Source organism: Sminthopsis crassicaudata, chromosome 5 (assembly GCF_048593235.1).
Source record: "Sminthopsis crassicaudata isolate SCR6 chromosome 5, ASM4859323v1, whole genome shotgun sequence".
Lineage (NCBI taxonomy): Eukaryota > Metazoa > Chordata > Mammalia > Dasyuromorphia > Dasyuridae > Sminthopsis > Sminthopsis crassicaudata.
This window is the reverse complement of record NC_133621.1, coordinates 293,063,796-293,080,421: the sequence shown is the minus strand read 5'-3', so window position 1 is coordinate 293,080,421 and position 16,626 is coordinate 293,063,796. Positions and strand designations below refer to the sequence as shown.

Here is a 16,626-nt window from a genome sequence, read left to right as displayed (position 1 = left end):
CTGGAATTCTCTTTCCTCATCTTTATTTCCTGACTTCCTTTAAGTCCTAGCTGTGCACATCTGTGCCCATCTGCACAGCTTTGAATTTCAGTCAATTGTGTTGTGAAGTATTGAGATCTAAAAGTTTTATGTGATTATAGCCACCAATCAATCAACAAACATTTACAAAGAGCTTACTCTGTATGCACAGGAGGAGATGCCACATACATAGACATGGAAATACAAAATAAATATATGCAAAATATTTGCACGAAGAACCAAGGCAATAGGGGAGAGGGGAACTCATCCTTGAAGGAAATTGGGGATTGTAAGGGAAGGAGAAGGAAAATAACTGGAGGGGTAGGGAGGAGGGACACACTAATGTATAGAAGCTCACTTCAGAGTCAGGAAGACCTGGAATCAAATCCTTTTCCTAGTGAGTTCCTAGCTATGTGATCATGGACCTTGACACTTAAGGTCTCAGAGGCCCAAGGTAACTCTAGTAAGTCACAGATGATTTTGCCAGGCCACAGCAGTGAAGGGAGAAAGTCCAGCAAGGAGGGAGTTCTCACTAGAGCTCCCCATATTGATGAAATCACAAATCTGTATTCTCCCTACTCTTAAAATTCAATTATTCGATAAAAATCTAAACAGACAGATATGTCTTACAGCAACCAAAGAAATATATCAACTATGTTGCATATTCTTAATTTAAAAAAAAACTAAATTAAATGCTAAATCCAAATTCCATCTCCTAAAACTGATCTCAGACGCTTAATACTTCCTAGCTGTGTGACCCTGGGCAAGTCACTTGACCCTAATTGCCTCAGCAAAAAAAAAAAAAAAAAAAGAATGTAGATGAAAATAAAATCGGGACACTCCTAATTCTCCAGGAATATGCTCTTTTATCTAAGAATTGTTTCCTAGTCTTATGTGCTCATTATGGAGGATAAATCTAATTTTAAATGATTCAGAGTTGCTGTTTCACTTGGTCAGACCATTCCAAAGCTCTCGTTATGGAGGAAAAAGTAATACAAAGGCTCCTAGCTACAATCATACTCTATTTAGCTCTTCTCTTCCCTGCCTTGGTCCTGCTTAAGTATATGAGATTAGATGAGTATTTTCCCTTTAAACAATGGACTATTTCTATGTTTTTATTATTAGACATCTTCCTCAAACAAGTTCCTTATAAATGCTTAATTTCAACATCCTTGGGAAACAACAGACCCAGGCAACCTGAGTAAAGTTCCTGGGATTAGAACTGAGAGGAAGACCTGAAAAATCAAGAGGCCTGAACTAGGGGTCAGATCAGAGTCTTGCCATCAACTAGCTTTATGACCTAAGGCAGGTAGCTTGAGCTCTCTGAAAATGATGGGAGGTGCAAAGGAAGCCCTTCTTGTGGATCAAGAATAGCTCATATGCACTGGGTATCCCCCAAAGTTTTGGGGGCAGTCATTTGGATGACCCCGTACAATGGCTTTTTATCATCTCCTTTGCTCTTCATTGACTACTTGGATAAGGTGAGGTGACTATTATTTCTTTTTTATAATTAAGATGAAAGAAACCCAGGGTCACACAGGTAGCAAGTAAATGCCAAGGGCAGGATAAGTATCCAGTTCTATCTAATTCTAATTCACCATCCACATAATCTCATTGCGCTTTCTCGCTTTCTCGTGGATCTCTCTGGAGTCTGGAGTCTGAAATCAAGATCCAGCACATGCTCACTCGAGTCTACTTCTTTCAAGTCCTCTCAGCCCTTAGTATAATTACATCACTACAGTATACTGAGCATGTGCCAACTGTAGAACCATTCCATACTAAGTACTAAGTATATATGAGCTAGAGAACCATCATTTCATCAATCACACTGAGTTAACACCCTGCTGTAAGTATCTTTGCTTCAAGTATACTTTTCTCAAGAGTTCCCCAATATCTTCTGTCTGCTACATTTCATTACCCATGAAGCAAAGAGGTTGCAAACCGGAAGCCAGGCTGTAACTAGAAACTATGCAACTAGAAAAAACAACAAAGTAATCGAAAAACTGAATACTGAAATACCCATCTGGTTGTTGTTCTTTGGGACAAGACACCCCATTTGCCAACTCCCATCATTTTCCACTGGCTGTCCCCCTTATCTGGAATCCTCACCTCTATATCCTGGCTTCCTTCAAGTCCTCCCTTCTATAAAAACCCTTTGTGCTTTCCCTGGGTCATTAACTTCATTTTTTATCTCTTGTATGTATCTTGTTCCTATGCAGTTCTTGACATTGTTTTTCCCGTTGGACCGGGAGTTTTTTGTGGGCAAGAAATGCCTTTTGTCTCTTTTTGCATCCTACTACTTAGGACAGTGCCTGACATATAGGTAATGTTTAATCAATGCTAACAGAATGTCTGATTAATTATAAATTAGCATTTATTCAGGGATTTGAAGATTTGTAATTATGCTGATTACATAATTCAATGACCAGACCTTTTGCCCCAGAGATTACACTGCCAGGTATATACCCCAAGGAGGGTATTGGCCAAAAGGAAAAGCCCAATATTCATACACTTTTCATGTGTGTGTGTGTGTGTGTGTGTGTGTGTGTGTGTGTGTGTGTGTGTGCAAAGAATCAGAAATAAAGCAGAGTGGCAGGAAGATGTATTCTACAGGTATGAAATATGACTTTTTAAAAATGTCTTGAATTTTATGAAATTTTTTTCTCTTATTTCTTGTAAGGAATGGTTCATTAGAAGGAAAAGATATGGGAAATGTAGGAAACATAAAAAGATTGGAATAAAATATATTTTAAACAAATAAAATGAGACAAAGGCATTACTAGCTAACAATTGAATTGAGATTATATTAATAACCCGATTGCTCCTGGGATCTTAAAGAGTTTACTGGGGCACTAAAGAAATTAGGTGACTTGTCCAGAGTCACTCAACACTGTGTGTGGCAAAGACAGCCCTTGAACCTAGATCTTTATGGCTTTGAGGCTGGTTGTTATTTCAGCCTCTCATACATTATGTCCATTATCCAATCTGAGCTTTACATCAACCCTAGGATAGAGATAAAGGAGAAATTAACAGGTGAGGAAACTAAACTTCAGGAAGGGGAAGTCATTGGTGTAAGATCGAACTGCTACTAAGGGGAGGAGCAGGGACTCAGACCAAATCTGATTTCAAAATTGGGGCTCTCAGAGGTCGCAAGAAGACTTTGGTAATTTCAGTTTCCAAAGTGTCTCAGAATCACAATATCCAGAAGCCATGAAGTGGAACAGCTCAGGGGACGTGACTTAGAAGCCAACCACCTGACAAGTCATCCCAGAAAGCCACCTGTTCCTGCTGAAAGCACTCTCAGGTACCAAAGAACTTGAAGATTTCTTTTTGATCCTTTGATATCTTAATGATTGCTTTAAACTGTTGCCCAATCTCTATCAAAATATAGAGCAGTGGGGACTGGAGGGCATAGAGCATAGAGATCAGCTCACAAAGCTGGAACCTAGCTCCTAGTCCCCAGCTTGCCATGAACTTGAAAAGTGACTGAAGGCAAGTTCCTGCCCTTCTCGGGTTATCAGCTCATTTCTAGGAAGAGAAGAATGGACTGAGTACAAAGGATCTCATTGATCTTCTAGTTCAATCCATATAAACTACAAGAATCTCTAATATAACATGTTCAAACAAGTCTTTTTTAATTTTTAATTTTAAAAATCTCTTTTTTAAGGTTCTTCCCAGCTCTGATATTCTATGTTCTAAGTCCCCCCCTACCTTTGACATTCCCTCAAAGATTTTCTAGCTCTGTCATTCCCTTTTCTAAGGCACCTGCCAACTCTGACAGTCTCTGTTCTAAGATTCTTCTCAGTTCTGACATTCTGTATTCTAAAGCCCCTCCCAGCTCTGACATTCTGTGTTCTAAGGCTTCTCCTAGTTCTCCCCTTCTCTGTCCTAAAAATTCTTCCCATCTCTGACATTCCCTGTTTTAAGGCCTCTCCTTTCCCCTTTTCTAAGGCACCTGCCAACTCTGACATTCTCTGTTCTAAGATTCTTCCCAAATCTGACATTCTGTGTTCCAAGGTCCCTCCTAGTTCTCATGTTCTGTATTCTAAGGCCCTTTCCACTTCTCACATTCTCTGTTCTAAAATTCTTTCCAGTTATTATATTCTCTGTCCCTAAGATTCTTCCCAGTTCTAACATTCTGTGTTCTAAGGTCCCTCCCAGTTCTCTCATTCTCTGTTCTAAAGCCCCTTCTACCCTGATGGTCTCTATTCCAAGATTCTCCTCAGCTCTGACATTTCATATTCTAAGGGCCCTCATAGGTCTGATATTCCCTCTTCAAAGCTCCCAGATTTAGTGATTTATAAGCCTATGAGATACATGAAAAAGAAAAGGAGACCCATGACCGAATCTGCTCTACCTTCTGACCCCTGGAACCATGAAGTTTCTGAAGTCATGGCTGCAAAACAATAAAAAGTACTGGATGAGATCATGTTGGTTGGAATATCACAAATCCTTACAGGGTTAGGGTGAGAGTGGAAGGATGGCCTTGGGTCCCCATCAAAGCCCTGGGCTTGAAGATGTTGGAGGAGGACTTCCAGAACTGGAAACAGGCAGAATGCTTTGCGAGCCTCTCTTACACCTATGGGTAACTTTCTCCACAAAGGGACTAAAGTCAACACAAGAGGGAGAGGGGAGTAAAACATATGAAGACTGCTCAGTACCATCAAATTAGGGAATCATTAAGTGTTTGAGCTGGATTCTGGGCACTGCACTTGGAATCAGGAGAATCCAAGTTTCCAAGAATCAAAATACTGAGCACCTACACTTACTACTTGGTGGATTCTGGATAATATTCTACAAATTCTTTTTTTAAAAACTCAAAAAACTTTTTAAAACATGGGTTTGGGAATTTTTTTAGAAAACATTTTAGCTTCCTAATAATAATAGCTTCTACTGGCAGTTTTGTAGTTTACAAAATGTGTCTTCTTGTTTGATTCCTTATAGTCACTAAAAAAGGTAGGTACTAAGGGCATTATTAAGTATCTTATTTTATGAATGAGAAAATAAGCCCAGAGAAAACACACTCTCAAGATCATACAACTATCAAGAGACAGAGCTGAGATTTGAACCTGGATTTTTTGGCTTTCTATTTCATTCTCTTGTCCTACTGACTTCTGAGGATGTCATCTGTTATCTCACTTCGGAGCCTTCAGGTCATTCTCTCTGCCTAAAGTCTCTTCCCACTCTGGAGCATCCTCCACCTAACATCAAAGTGATCTTCCCTAAAGTCCGGGTCTGACTGTATCACTTCATTCTCAGTCAATAGACTTCAGTACTCCAAAATCACCTTCAGCATTAACAAATCTTCCATTTGTCTTTTAAAGCCATTCATAATTTAGTTCCTTCCCATCTTTCTAAACTCCTTAAACTTTACTTCCTTCAAATTACTCCAGCATCCCTTACTACTGACATCTTCAGACAACCAAGGCCTTCTTCTGACTGGATATTTTTGCTGGTTGTTCCCCATCCCTGGAAATGCTCCCCTTTCTCACCTGTGCTTCCTGGATGCCCTGAAGGCTGAACTAAAAGTCTACCTTCTGAAGGAATTCTTTCCTGTAGATCTCTCACTATTAGTGCCTTCCCTCTGCAATCATCTACTTTGGTAGAGAGCTCATTTGTTCATAGTTTTATGTTGTTTCCTCCCATTAAAGATAATAGAGATTGTGAGCTCCTTGAGGGCAGGGACTTTTTGCCTTTCTTTGTATTTTCAGAATTTAGCATGGTGCCTGGCCCCCAGGAGGCACTCAATAAATACTTGTTCACTTTACTTTGAGAAAGAGGAAAGGAAAAGAGATGGGAATGAACATTTATTAAGTGCCTCCAATAGGCCAGCACCATGCTAAGTGCTTTATAATTATTATCCCTTTTGAATTTCATAAAAACCCTTCAAGGTAAGTTCTATTATCATTACCTCCATTTTACAGTTGAGGAAACTGAGGAAACAAAAGGACCAGAATCACACAGCTTGAACGTGAGTTCCTCTCTGAACTCAGATCTTTCTTACTCCAGAACTAGAGTTCTCTCCACAGAGCCACCAATCTGAGGAAACAACTAAGCAGTAAATCCCAAACTGCTGAAAGTCTTTAAGGTTAAAATGAATCAAGGATCATGCTCTAGGACTACTTCCTCCAGGAAGCTTTTTCAGATCTCTCATCCCAAAACAGGAGTGATTGAAAATGATCAGAGGATCAAAGATCTAGGGCTGAAAGGAACCTGAAAGGCCAACTAGTCCAATCCCCACATTTTACAGCAAAGGAAACTGAGGCTCAGAGAGAGTGAATGACCTTCACAAGGTCACAAAACAATGTCAGAGCTGAAAGGAATCTGGGGCAATCAAGTTCAACTCCCTCTTTTTCTTTCTTTTCTTTTCATTCTCTCTCCTCTCTCTCTCTCTCCTTGTTCTCTCTTTTCTTCTTTCTTTTGTTCTTTTTCCTTCCTCTCTCCCCCTCTCCTCTTTTTTTCTTTTTCTTTCCCTTCCTTCTTTTCTCTTTCTTTCTTTCTCTTTCTCTCCACATCCTTCCTTCCTTCCTTCTTTCTTTCTTTCCTCCCTCCCTCCTTCCCTTCCTTCCTCCTTCCCTTCCTTCCTCCTTTCCTCCCTCCCTCTTACCTTCCTTCCTTCCTTCCTTCCTTCCTTCCTTCCTTCCTTCCTTCCTTCCTTCCTTCCTTCCTTCCTTTCTTCCTTCCTTCCTTCCTTCCTTCCTTCCTTCCTTCCCTTTCCTTTCCTTTCCTTTCCTTTCCTTCCTTCCTTCCTTCCTTCCTTCCTTCCTTCCTTCCTTCCTTCCTTCCTTCCTTCCTTCCTTCCTTCCTTCCTTCCTTCCTTCCTTCCTTCCTTCCTTCCTTCCTTCCTTCCTTCCTTCCTTCCCTTCCCTTCTTCTTTTCTTCCCTCCTTCTCTCTCTCTCTCTCTCTCTCTCTCTCTCTCTCTCTCTCTCTCTCTCTCTCTCTCTCTCTCTCTCTCTCTTCTTTCTAACGAGTGTCCTACTCGGTGTTACACAAACAATAACTCTTATCTTCCTAGTACATAATGGAAGGTTCTCAATAATTGTTGTTTGGCTATGACAAGAATGTTTTTGGATTTTTTCTCCCCAAAGAATCCTAAACACACACACACACACACACACACACACACACACCCTTACTTTCCACATCGCCTCATCTCACTTCTAACTTCTTCTGAAGAAGAGAATGAGAAAAGGGACTGGCGGGCTGGAGGGAAAAGAAACCGGCCGGGAGTCTGGCCCCTGTGCGGCTCTGCCTTAGGCTTCCCTCTCTGGGGCTCAGTTTCCTCTGGCGCGGGACCAGCCCGAAGGCTCCCTGCGACTCTAACATTCGATGAAAGCGGGCGCTTCTGGGAGAGACCCTGAGCCGGGGCGAGGGGAATGCGCCTTTCAGCTCGGGCCTTTGAGGGATGGGGCGGCACACATCCACTACAGCGAATCAGCCTGCGGCTGAAAGAGAAAGCCCGGGTAGCCCAGGAGTCCCGAGCCGGCGGGAGAGAGATTTAGCTGCGGGAAACAGGAGCGACTTGGGACCCCTCTCCTGGAGAAAGGCCGCTAGCCCGGGGAACCGGCCCCCTTTCACTCAGTGGCCGGGAGGCCCTAATGCAAACTTCGAGATTGCTTCCTCTCTCCTCCTAAATCTCTTTGTTGTCCCGGCTTTTCATTTCAGGCTCCCGCCCGATACCCTCTGTTTTCCCCTCCCCCCTCTAAGTTCCCCAAACTGCAAACACATAATATTTGGCTTTTCGCTTCCTTCTCCCTCCCCTTCTCCCCGAAGTAACCATGGCGATGTCGCCTAGGAGGAAGGGTGCAATGGAAACCCCAAGCTGTGGTTCGTTACCTCCATCCAGAACAAACTTTCCACCCCCCCCGACTTCTCTCCGACCCCCCCTCCCCCGCCCATCCACCTCGATCCACTAATCAATCCGCCTCTCAGCTCTCGGGGAGAGGGCGCGCCTGAGCTCCGGAGGGCCCCACTCGGGATTCGAGGGTCTGGGGGTGGGCTTGGCCAAGAGAGGGACCTGGAATTCAAGGCCGGCCCGGGGATCCGAACTTTATGAAACCCCGGGGCCCAGGCCGGATCCGGGAGAGCAGGAGCGGAGCTGGCCCGGGCCGCAAGGTCTGAAGCCGCCCGCAGATCGGGACGCTGAGGAACAGAGGGGCCTGGTCTCAAACGAGTCCAGTAGGCGCTTAATAACGGCTGGTCCAATCGAACGAACTCGAGCAGAGCCGTTCGGAGGCCGGAGGCAGCTTTTCCCAGCAACCTGTTGCCTCGGCTTGGCAGGTGGCTTGGGAAGAGAAAGCCCTCCGCCCCACCCCCAATCCTCGTCCCACTGCCACATACGAGCTCGGGAGGAGAGCGAGAGGCACCCCTTCTCCTCGTCTCTAGGACGCGGGCCCCCAAATCCCAGCCCCTCTCTTCTCCGCCTCTCTTCCCTCCCCCTCCCTCCTCCATCCCGCCCCGCGGCGAATAGATCCCTTCCCCCCAGCAGGAGAAAGGGGATCGGAATGAAGAGAAAGCGTCTTCCCAGGGGACACGCCCCGGGGCCAGGAGGTTAGAGGGAGGCGGGGGATGGGAGCCCAGGCTCGGGGAAGAGGTCAAGCGCCTCGGGGAACGGGATGGGGAGGCCGGCGGCCCCCAGGCTCCTCACACAGTGGACGCTCCCTAAATGTCGGCCGCTGCGCCCGTACAAAAGCCCCTAACCCTAGCCCAGTTTGGGACAGACGAAAACCCTCCCTCTTCGGCCTGGGGCTCCTACTTCTCGGGGGGAAAACAAAAGGCCCTTCGGGCCTTCCCTCGAGTCAGTCCTGCCTGCTTTGCATCGGCAGCAAGCCGATAGAGAAGGGAAGGGGCTTCCGGGGCTCCGGGCCCGGGTTCTGGAGGCTGAGAACGCGGCTCATTGGACGTGTGCGTCGGAAAAGTTTGGCTGGCCTTCTTAACTCGGAAGCGCCCGTTTCCCAAGAAATCCTTGGATCTGTTTATTAATTGACTGTTGCCTCTTAAAGCCACCCGCCCCACACCGACTCTACCCCTTCGCCCTAAGCTAACCCCACTACAACCGGTCCGGGAAAAAGGATCGTCCCGTCGGAGAAGGCTGACCAGCCTCTGGTCTATATTTTCCACTTTCCAAGTGAATAGCGAGGGGGACTGGGAGGAAACTCGGTCCTCATCCATCCCTGGCTCGGGGCTCGCGGGACGGATCCGCCCACCTTATCTACGCTTGGGGATTTTTTTTTTTTTTTCAAACTGGACAGCTGATGCTGCCGTGGCCACTTTGCTTCTCCGGGACTCAGTTACCTGGAGGGGGCAGCTTGGCGCTGCCAGTTGGAGAGGGGCGAGCGAGCACAATTCAGGGCGGCTTGGCCAAACCCACCCGTCTAGCTGTTTGCCCGTCTGTCTGTTTCAATTAGATTCCAGACCGAAGCTCCCGGATCCCCGCTGGCAATAAGAAGTGATCTTCTAAAGGGTGTTTCTTTGTAAACCTTGGACTAGAGTTGGGGGGCGAGGGGGGGGGGTGGGGAGGAGGGCGGGCCAGGTTTCAGAAGGAAACACAGCTTGTCTGCGTCTCCGAGCTCCGTTTCTCTCCCAGGCCCATTCTTTGTCTTAGCTAAACACTTGTTGGGGATTTTTCCCCCCAATAAAAAAAAAAAAAAAAGTTTCGAATCTATTAAGCGGCGTCCTCGCTGGGACGCAAACTTGCCGCCCTGTCGGGTCCCCGCGAAGGGAGTAAAAGCAAACAGAAAGAAGAGAGATGCGGCTTGGCTCCAGTTTGCCACAAAGAGATGAACTTTCTGAAGTTTGAACGCGGGCCGCTCCGGTTTTGTTTTAAAGATTAGGGAACAAAGCCCGAGGGTGGGGGTGGGGGTGGGGGAGGAGACGAGCCGGGCCCGATTAGCCAGTCCCGACTGAAATACGTGCCCTTCCACCTTTTTCAGAGGCGCTAAACGGTTCCCAGCCAGAGCCCCTGGCGCTGAATAGGGTGGCCTCCATGGCCCCCCGATGTCCTTTCCAGCACTGCCGTTTTTCTGATTCTGGATAGCACTTTTAAGTTTCCTCTGAAATAAAAAAAAGGGAGGCTGGGGACCGGCGGGCAGGCGGCCGGCGGGCGCGCAAGCTGCTCGGCCCGAGGCTTTAAAAGGAGGCCGCTGGCGTTCTGGGAAGCGATATTTCTTCCCCAAATAGCAAAAAGAAGCTTTACATAACAACTGAAACTCAGAAGGACAACTAATTGGATTAAGGCCCCTGAAAGGGAGGTGAAGGTTCTTGAACCAGCCACAGCAAATCTCCACTTTCCTGCCATCTGCTTTGCGACGCTCAACGGCTACCTGGCTGGAGGCTCCGGGTGCGGCCAGCCGCCAGTTTTCATCCTCACCCTTCCCCCCCCATTCACAAGTGGGACCCGAGGAGTCAGGGGCCGGCGGCGAGGGAGTCGGGGACCGGACTCCCGGAGGGGAGCTAGGCAGATGCGGGGCTGGGCGAGAGGGAGCTGCTGGGGGCGGGGGTGCAGGACAGGGACCACGGAGCAGTTTTCTGAAACTTCTTGTCCAGAAGGAAACCTCAGGCGCGGTGAGCCTCAAAGGGGCCAGATAACATTAGAGGGCTGGAAGAGGATCTGCAAGGGGGCTGGAAGAGGATCTGCAAGGGGGCTGGAAGAGGATCTGAGGGGGCTGGAAGAGGATCTGAGGGGGCTGGAAGAGGATCTGAGGGGGCTGGAAGAGGATCTGAGGGGGCTGGAAGAGGATCTGCAAGGGGGCTAGAAGAGGATCTGCAAGGGGGCTAGAAGAGGATCTGCAAGGGGGCTGGAAGAGGATCTGCAAGGGGGCTAGAAGAGAATCTGCAAGGGGGCTGGAAGAGGATCTGCAAGGGGGCTAGAAGAGAATCTGCAAGGGGGCTAGAAGAGGATCTGCAAGGGGGCTAGAAGAGGATCTGCAAGGGGGCTGGAGAGGGATCTTCAAGGGGGCTGGATGAGGATCTGCAAGGGGGCTGGAGAGGGATCTGCAAGGGAGCAAGGGCGGCAGTTCCAAACTGGGCCTTGGTGAGCTCACACGGACTGTTTAAGCTAAGCAACCCCTGCGGAGCACAGGAAACTCTCTGGCCTCGGGGCTTTTACCATCTGCCTCCGCATTGCCTGAAAGTTAGTGAATTTGAGGATACATCACACACACACACACACACACACACACACACACACACACCCCACAGCCACGCTCACATTTAAGTGTCATGGTCTTTACAAAGAATTCCCAAGTTCTCTTTAGCTAAAATTACCCCCCCCCCTCCAATATTATTAAAAGGAAATTATAGGTTGGTGGGGAGGGAAAGGGAGAGAGATACACATGCAGACACATAGAGAGACTGAAAGAGGAGGAGGAGGAAGACAAGGAGAAGGTGGAAAGGGAGAGAGACAGACACAGAGACATAGACAGAGGGACAGAGACAGAAACAAGAAAAAAAGGGGAAGGAAGAAAGGAAGGAAAAAAGGGAGGAGATAAGGAAGGAAGGAAAAGACATGCGGGAGACTGAAGTAGAAAACGAACGCTCACTCCCTTTCTGCCATCTCTGTGTAGAGAACGAGCTCAGAGGCAACTGATACAAGGAACGTTTCAGGGTCCGATTTGCTACAAGGACAAGGCGAGTCCCGCCGCAAACTGTACCCTTTGGGACCACTGGTCGCCCACCATTTCCCTGGGCTGGGCCCGTATCGCTAACAAGCCCCGCTCGCTGCGCTTGCTTCTTGCCCACAGGCCTGGGCTGGCAGTAACTGTTCCTCCCCTTAATGAGTTCGCAAGTTTCGTAAGGAGCCGATACTCTTAGGTAGCGGGCTCACTTCGACTCTCCGCGGCCCCGGTGCGCCAGCACGCGCGTACCCCTGCTACACACACTCACACACACACACACACACACACACACACACACACACACACACACACACACACACTCACACACACACACACACTCACACACTCACACACACACACACACACTCTCTCATACACACACTCACACACACTCACACACACACACACACACACACACACACACACACTCACACACACACACACTCACACACACACACACACACTCACACACACACACACACACTCTCTCTCATACACACACTCACACACACACTCACACACACACACTCACACACACACACACTCACACACACACGTTTGCTGAAGTGTCTTCCAGCCCCAGACTCCTGGGCTCCCGGGAAGGGGCTCTTATGCTGAGTTCCCATTAAACTAGCACCTAAAGGCTCAAGGATGGGACCCTCTCAGCGGGGGTAGGACGTGAGCTGGACCAGGCGGTGTTGGAGACTAATACTGATGAAAAGTCACACACACACACACACACACACACACACACACACACACACACACACACACACAAAATCCACCTGCTGCCCGATGTTCCCACGGGGTATAAACGGACCAGGATCCCCTGGTACCCAACCCCATCTCCAACCAAGAGAAATTCTCTCTCTCTCTCTCTCTCTCTCTCTCTCTCTCTCTCTCTCTCTCTCTCTCCCCCATCCCGTATAGAGGGAGGTGGGCTGTCCAGAGGCCCCTTGATCTGGTTCTCCATTTGTATATTTTCTGTTTCCCCCCACTTCTGAATACTTTGGGGAGCCGGGGAAGTTTGGGGAGGGCGCACACTTCTTCGGCAGGGCCGTGTGTTATAAGGGCCCCCAGTTGCTTGAGGGGCCTGGGCGGCGTACTTGTGGCTTCCTTGTCCCCGTTCTTCCCCTCGGCTCCCGCTACCGCGCCCAGCGACCCCACTCGGGGCGATCTGCGTCCTGGGGACTCCGCACGGGAGTCCCTAGGAGGGACATCGAGGGGGCGGCTAGACAAGCCTTTTCCCTTAGGGAAGAAAAGTGGAGAAACACGACGAAAAGAAGCTGGGAAAGGCGTTGAGCCGGGGGTGCCCCTGGGGAAAAGGCGAGTGGAAGGGACCTCATCTGCCCTCACGAATAGGGAAAGGCACCCCCCACCGTGTACCTCGGAGAACTGCCCGCCCCACCTTAAAGGTGCCGCCCAGCAGCCGTCGGATTTGAGATAGAGACCGCCAGCCCCGATTGTCCCCGTCCCCGAGAGCTGGCGGGTCCATGATCTGGCGACCACCACGGCCGGCCGCCCCCCACCCCCGGCCATGTTGCCTTAAGCGCCCTTCTCGGGTTCCGCGCCCCACTTCCCTGACCCTGGGGAGCTCGGGGGGACGCTTAAGAAAAGTAAGCGAGATTTCCCCCGGCTTCCTGCAGCCCCGAAACCCCCCTGCCTCGCCGAGCAACCCCAGTCAACACAAACTCCCCGAAGCATCTCCAGCTGCCGCCGCCGCTTCCGTCCCGACTTCTCGGACCCGGCGAGCATTCCCCGCGGCCTCCCCCGCCCAGCCCGCTCCAGCACCCCTCCGTCCTCCGCGTCCCGGCCGAGGACAAGCCCCTGAGAGCGAGGGGCTCGGGCCGTCCGCTATTCACTTGGAGCCCTGAGGCAGCTCCGGGGCGGGGTGGGGAACGTTCCGCCCGAGGGGAAGGGGCGGCGAGAGTTCTCTCCTAGGGTCTGCAAGGCACACCTAAGGAAGTCAGCACAGCCCTAAGAAACTTTTAGTGTCCGCTGCCCAGCTCCGAGCGCGTTCCCTCTCCTCATACCAGATAACGGGGTGCACTGAGCGTCATAAGAACAACTTTTGGATTGGTCTCTCTCTGGGTCTCACTGTCAAGTTGAACCTTTGAACAGTTCACAACTCGAAAATCTCTCTCTCTCTCTCTCTCTCTCTCTCTCTCTCTCTCTCTCTCTCTCTCTCTCTCTCTCTCTCTCTCCCTCCCTCCCTCCCATTACCCCCCTCCAGATCCCCCCAAGTTGAACTAACCTGTAGAATCCATGTCAGGTTCCTCCAGTAACCCACAATGCATGCTCTTCCCATGGACAGTACCGAAGCCCCCCAAAAAAGTCCTGAGGTTTGGAGATCCCCTGTCTGAGAGTTGTAAAAGGGGGAGGGGGAGGGACAGAAAAAGGAGAAAGGAGAAAAAAAAGGAAAAAAAAAGGTCGGAAAGAAATAGAAAAGAAAAGAGGGAAGGAGAGAAAGAAAGTGGAGAGAAAGAGAGGAAGGGAGGGAGGGAAAGAGTGGGGAGAGAGAAAGCAAGAGAGAGAGAGAGAGAGAGAGGGGACACTTAGTAATCCAGCAGGGCAAAGCCAAACCCGTCAAAATGTTTGCGGATGTTCATGGGAAAAAGCATCATTTTATAGGAGTCCTGATGGGAGAAATGTCATTGATAGGCCGGCCAGCCTGATGAATGGCTGCTAGTCAGATGGGGATGTGGCCCGGCTCGATGTGAAGCCCATTGTGGCGCTGTTTTGAATAAGAAAAGCTGCCTCCGAAAAGGGGGGCTTAGATCTACGCAATCCCAACCCTTCGACTTCCCCCTTCTATTACAGCATTAAAAACGTTTTCTTATTTAAAGTTCCAGAGGCCTGCCCCCCAGCCTTAGGCCCGAGACTCATTATAGTCCCAATCAAAATTGGCTTCCATCGGGCCCCCTCGCTCCCGGGTCCCCCCAAGTCTCCTGCACGCAGGCCTTTAATCAAATGGAGGGGAACGGATCCCAGGGGCCGCCCCCCTCCTGCCACTGGGAAGCTGAGCGAGCAGGGGCCCTCCTCCCTGCAGCCCCCCCCCGCCCCCGCCTCCCCAACTTTAGAAGTTGGGTGTCTGGAGAACCCCGGGCCCGGCCCGCAGCTAGATGGCCCCACGCTACCCCCTCCCTTCGTTTGGACGAGTTTGGGGGGGGACAAAGGGGGGCGAGCGGGAGCGGCTCCCCACGGACTCGAAGCAGTGGCGCCCACCTCTGGGCCGAGGCTGCCAGCCCCCGCGTGGAGGCGAGGTGCGGAGGCGGGAGGGCCGAGGGCAGGCCCGAACCCAGAGCCCGGGAGGAGGGAGAGCGGCCCCAGCAGTGGAGGGACATTCCTTCCCACCTTGCAGAGGAAAAAGAGACTTTCCTCCGCCTTCTGCGGGAGCCGGGGATCTCCCAATCTATTTTCCTTTTTTGCTCTGCGCCCCCCTCCCGCCCCCGCGCCGTCTAGAAGTTTGTAAGGAGCCCGGACCGTTACCTTAAGTGGGGAGGAGGGTTTCCCAGGCACTGGCACTGGCTGCTTCCCTCCCCCCCCCCTTCTCTCCTCCCCTCCTCCCCTTCCCCCTCCCCTGCCCAGCTCAGCGAGCCGGGTTCCAGGAGTTGAATGTGCAGAAAAGGGGCTGGGGGAGGGCTTGGGCCGGGCCGGGTAGGGGAATGGGAGGGGGTGGAGTGGGGGGGGAGTAGATGCTGGAAGTGGAAGCAAAGTGCAAAGCCGGGATCTCTGCAGCCTAGGATAAAGTGGCTGTTTTAGGGAAGGGAAAGCTGTGATTAGAATATGAATAGAGCCCCAGGAGAGGAAGAGAAAGGGGATTACAGCTGAATTACTTTGACCATGGACAGAGGCAACGTTTACTAGGGCCCCAGACTCTCCCCCCACCCCGCCCGCCTCCGCCCTCGAATAAAAAGGAAGAGAAGGAGGGAGGGTTGGGGGGAAGAGGGAAGCACCCAAACCCCAACCCAGCAAAACAGAGCCCACTGCTGCCGCTAAACAGGAAGACACAGGGACAGACGAGAGATAGAAAGGAAAGAGACAGAAGACTAAGAGGAGTAGAGAGAGAGAGAGAGAGAGAGAGAGAGAGAGAGAGAGAGAGAGAGAGAGAGAGAGAGAGAGAGAGAGAGAGAGAGAGAGAGAGAGAGAGAGAGAGAGAGAAGAAAGAGTAGAGAGAAGAGAGAGAGGGAGAAAAAGAGTAGGGAGAGGGAGAAAAGAAAGAAGAGAGAGGAAAGAGGAGAGAGGAAAGAAGAGAGAGGGAGAAAAGAAAGGAGAGAGAGAGGGAGAAAAGAAAGAAGAGAGAGGGAGAAAAAGAGTAGAGAGAGAGGGAGAAGAGAAAGAAGAGAGAGAAGAGAGAGAAAGAGGAGAGAGAAGAGAGAGGGAAAAAAGAAAGAGTAGAGTAGAGAGAGAGAGACAGAGACAGAGACAGACAGAAAAGAATGAGTAGAGAGAAGAGAGAGGGAGAAAAAGAGTAGAGAGAGAGGGAGAAAAGAAAGGAGAGGAGAGAAAGAGGAGAGAGAGAGGGAGAAAAGAAAGAGTAAAGAGAGGGAAAAAAGAAAGAAGAGAGAAGAGAGAGAAAGAGGAGAGAGGAGAGAAGAGAGAGGGAGAAAAGAAGGAGTAGAGAGGGAGAAAAGAAAGAAGAGATAGGGAGGAAAAGAAAGAGTAGAGAGAGAGGGAGAAGAGAAAGAGGAGAGAGAAGAGAGAGAAAGAGGAGAGAGAAGAGAGAGAAAGAGGAGAGAGAAGAGAGAGGGAGAAAAGAAAGAGGAGAGAGAAGAGAGAGAAAAGAGAGAATAGAGAGGGAGAAGAGAGAGAGATAAAGGAGAGAGGAAGAAGAAAGGAGACAGAGATAGGTAGAGAAGTAGGAAAGAGACAGAGAAAGTGAAACAGAGACGGAGAGGATAGAAGAGACAAGAGAGAGGAGAGAGAAAGGAAGGAAGGAGAGACAGAGCTCAGAGACAAAGGGAGGGAGAGGAGAGGGGTGGAGAGAGGAAG

General features: G+C 49.8%; 1 protein-coding gene across 3 annotated transcripts in view; it reads right to left on the bottom strand.

Annotated features, from left to right (window-relative positions):
* The window catches only part of RFX4 (regulatory factor X4), a 133,581-nt gene extending 118,433 nt beyond the window's left edge, over positions 1–15,148 (bottom strand). For 2 of the 3 annotated variants that reach the window (XM_074271485.1, XM_074271486.1), the window contains exon 1: positions 13,889–14,454. In XM_074271485.1, the coding sequence (XP_074127586.1) occupies positions 13,889–13,931 (43 nt within the window). In that variant the 5' untranslated portion in view covers positions 13,932–14,454. Of the gene's footprint in view, positions 1–13,888; positions 14,455–15,123 lie in introns of those variants that run through there. The other variant, XM_074271484.1, reaches the window with a different exon arrangement.
* Positions 15,149–16,626: the final 1,478 nt, after the last annotated feature.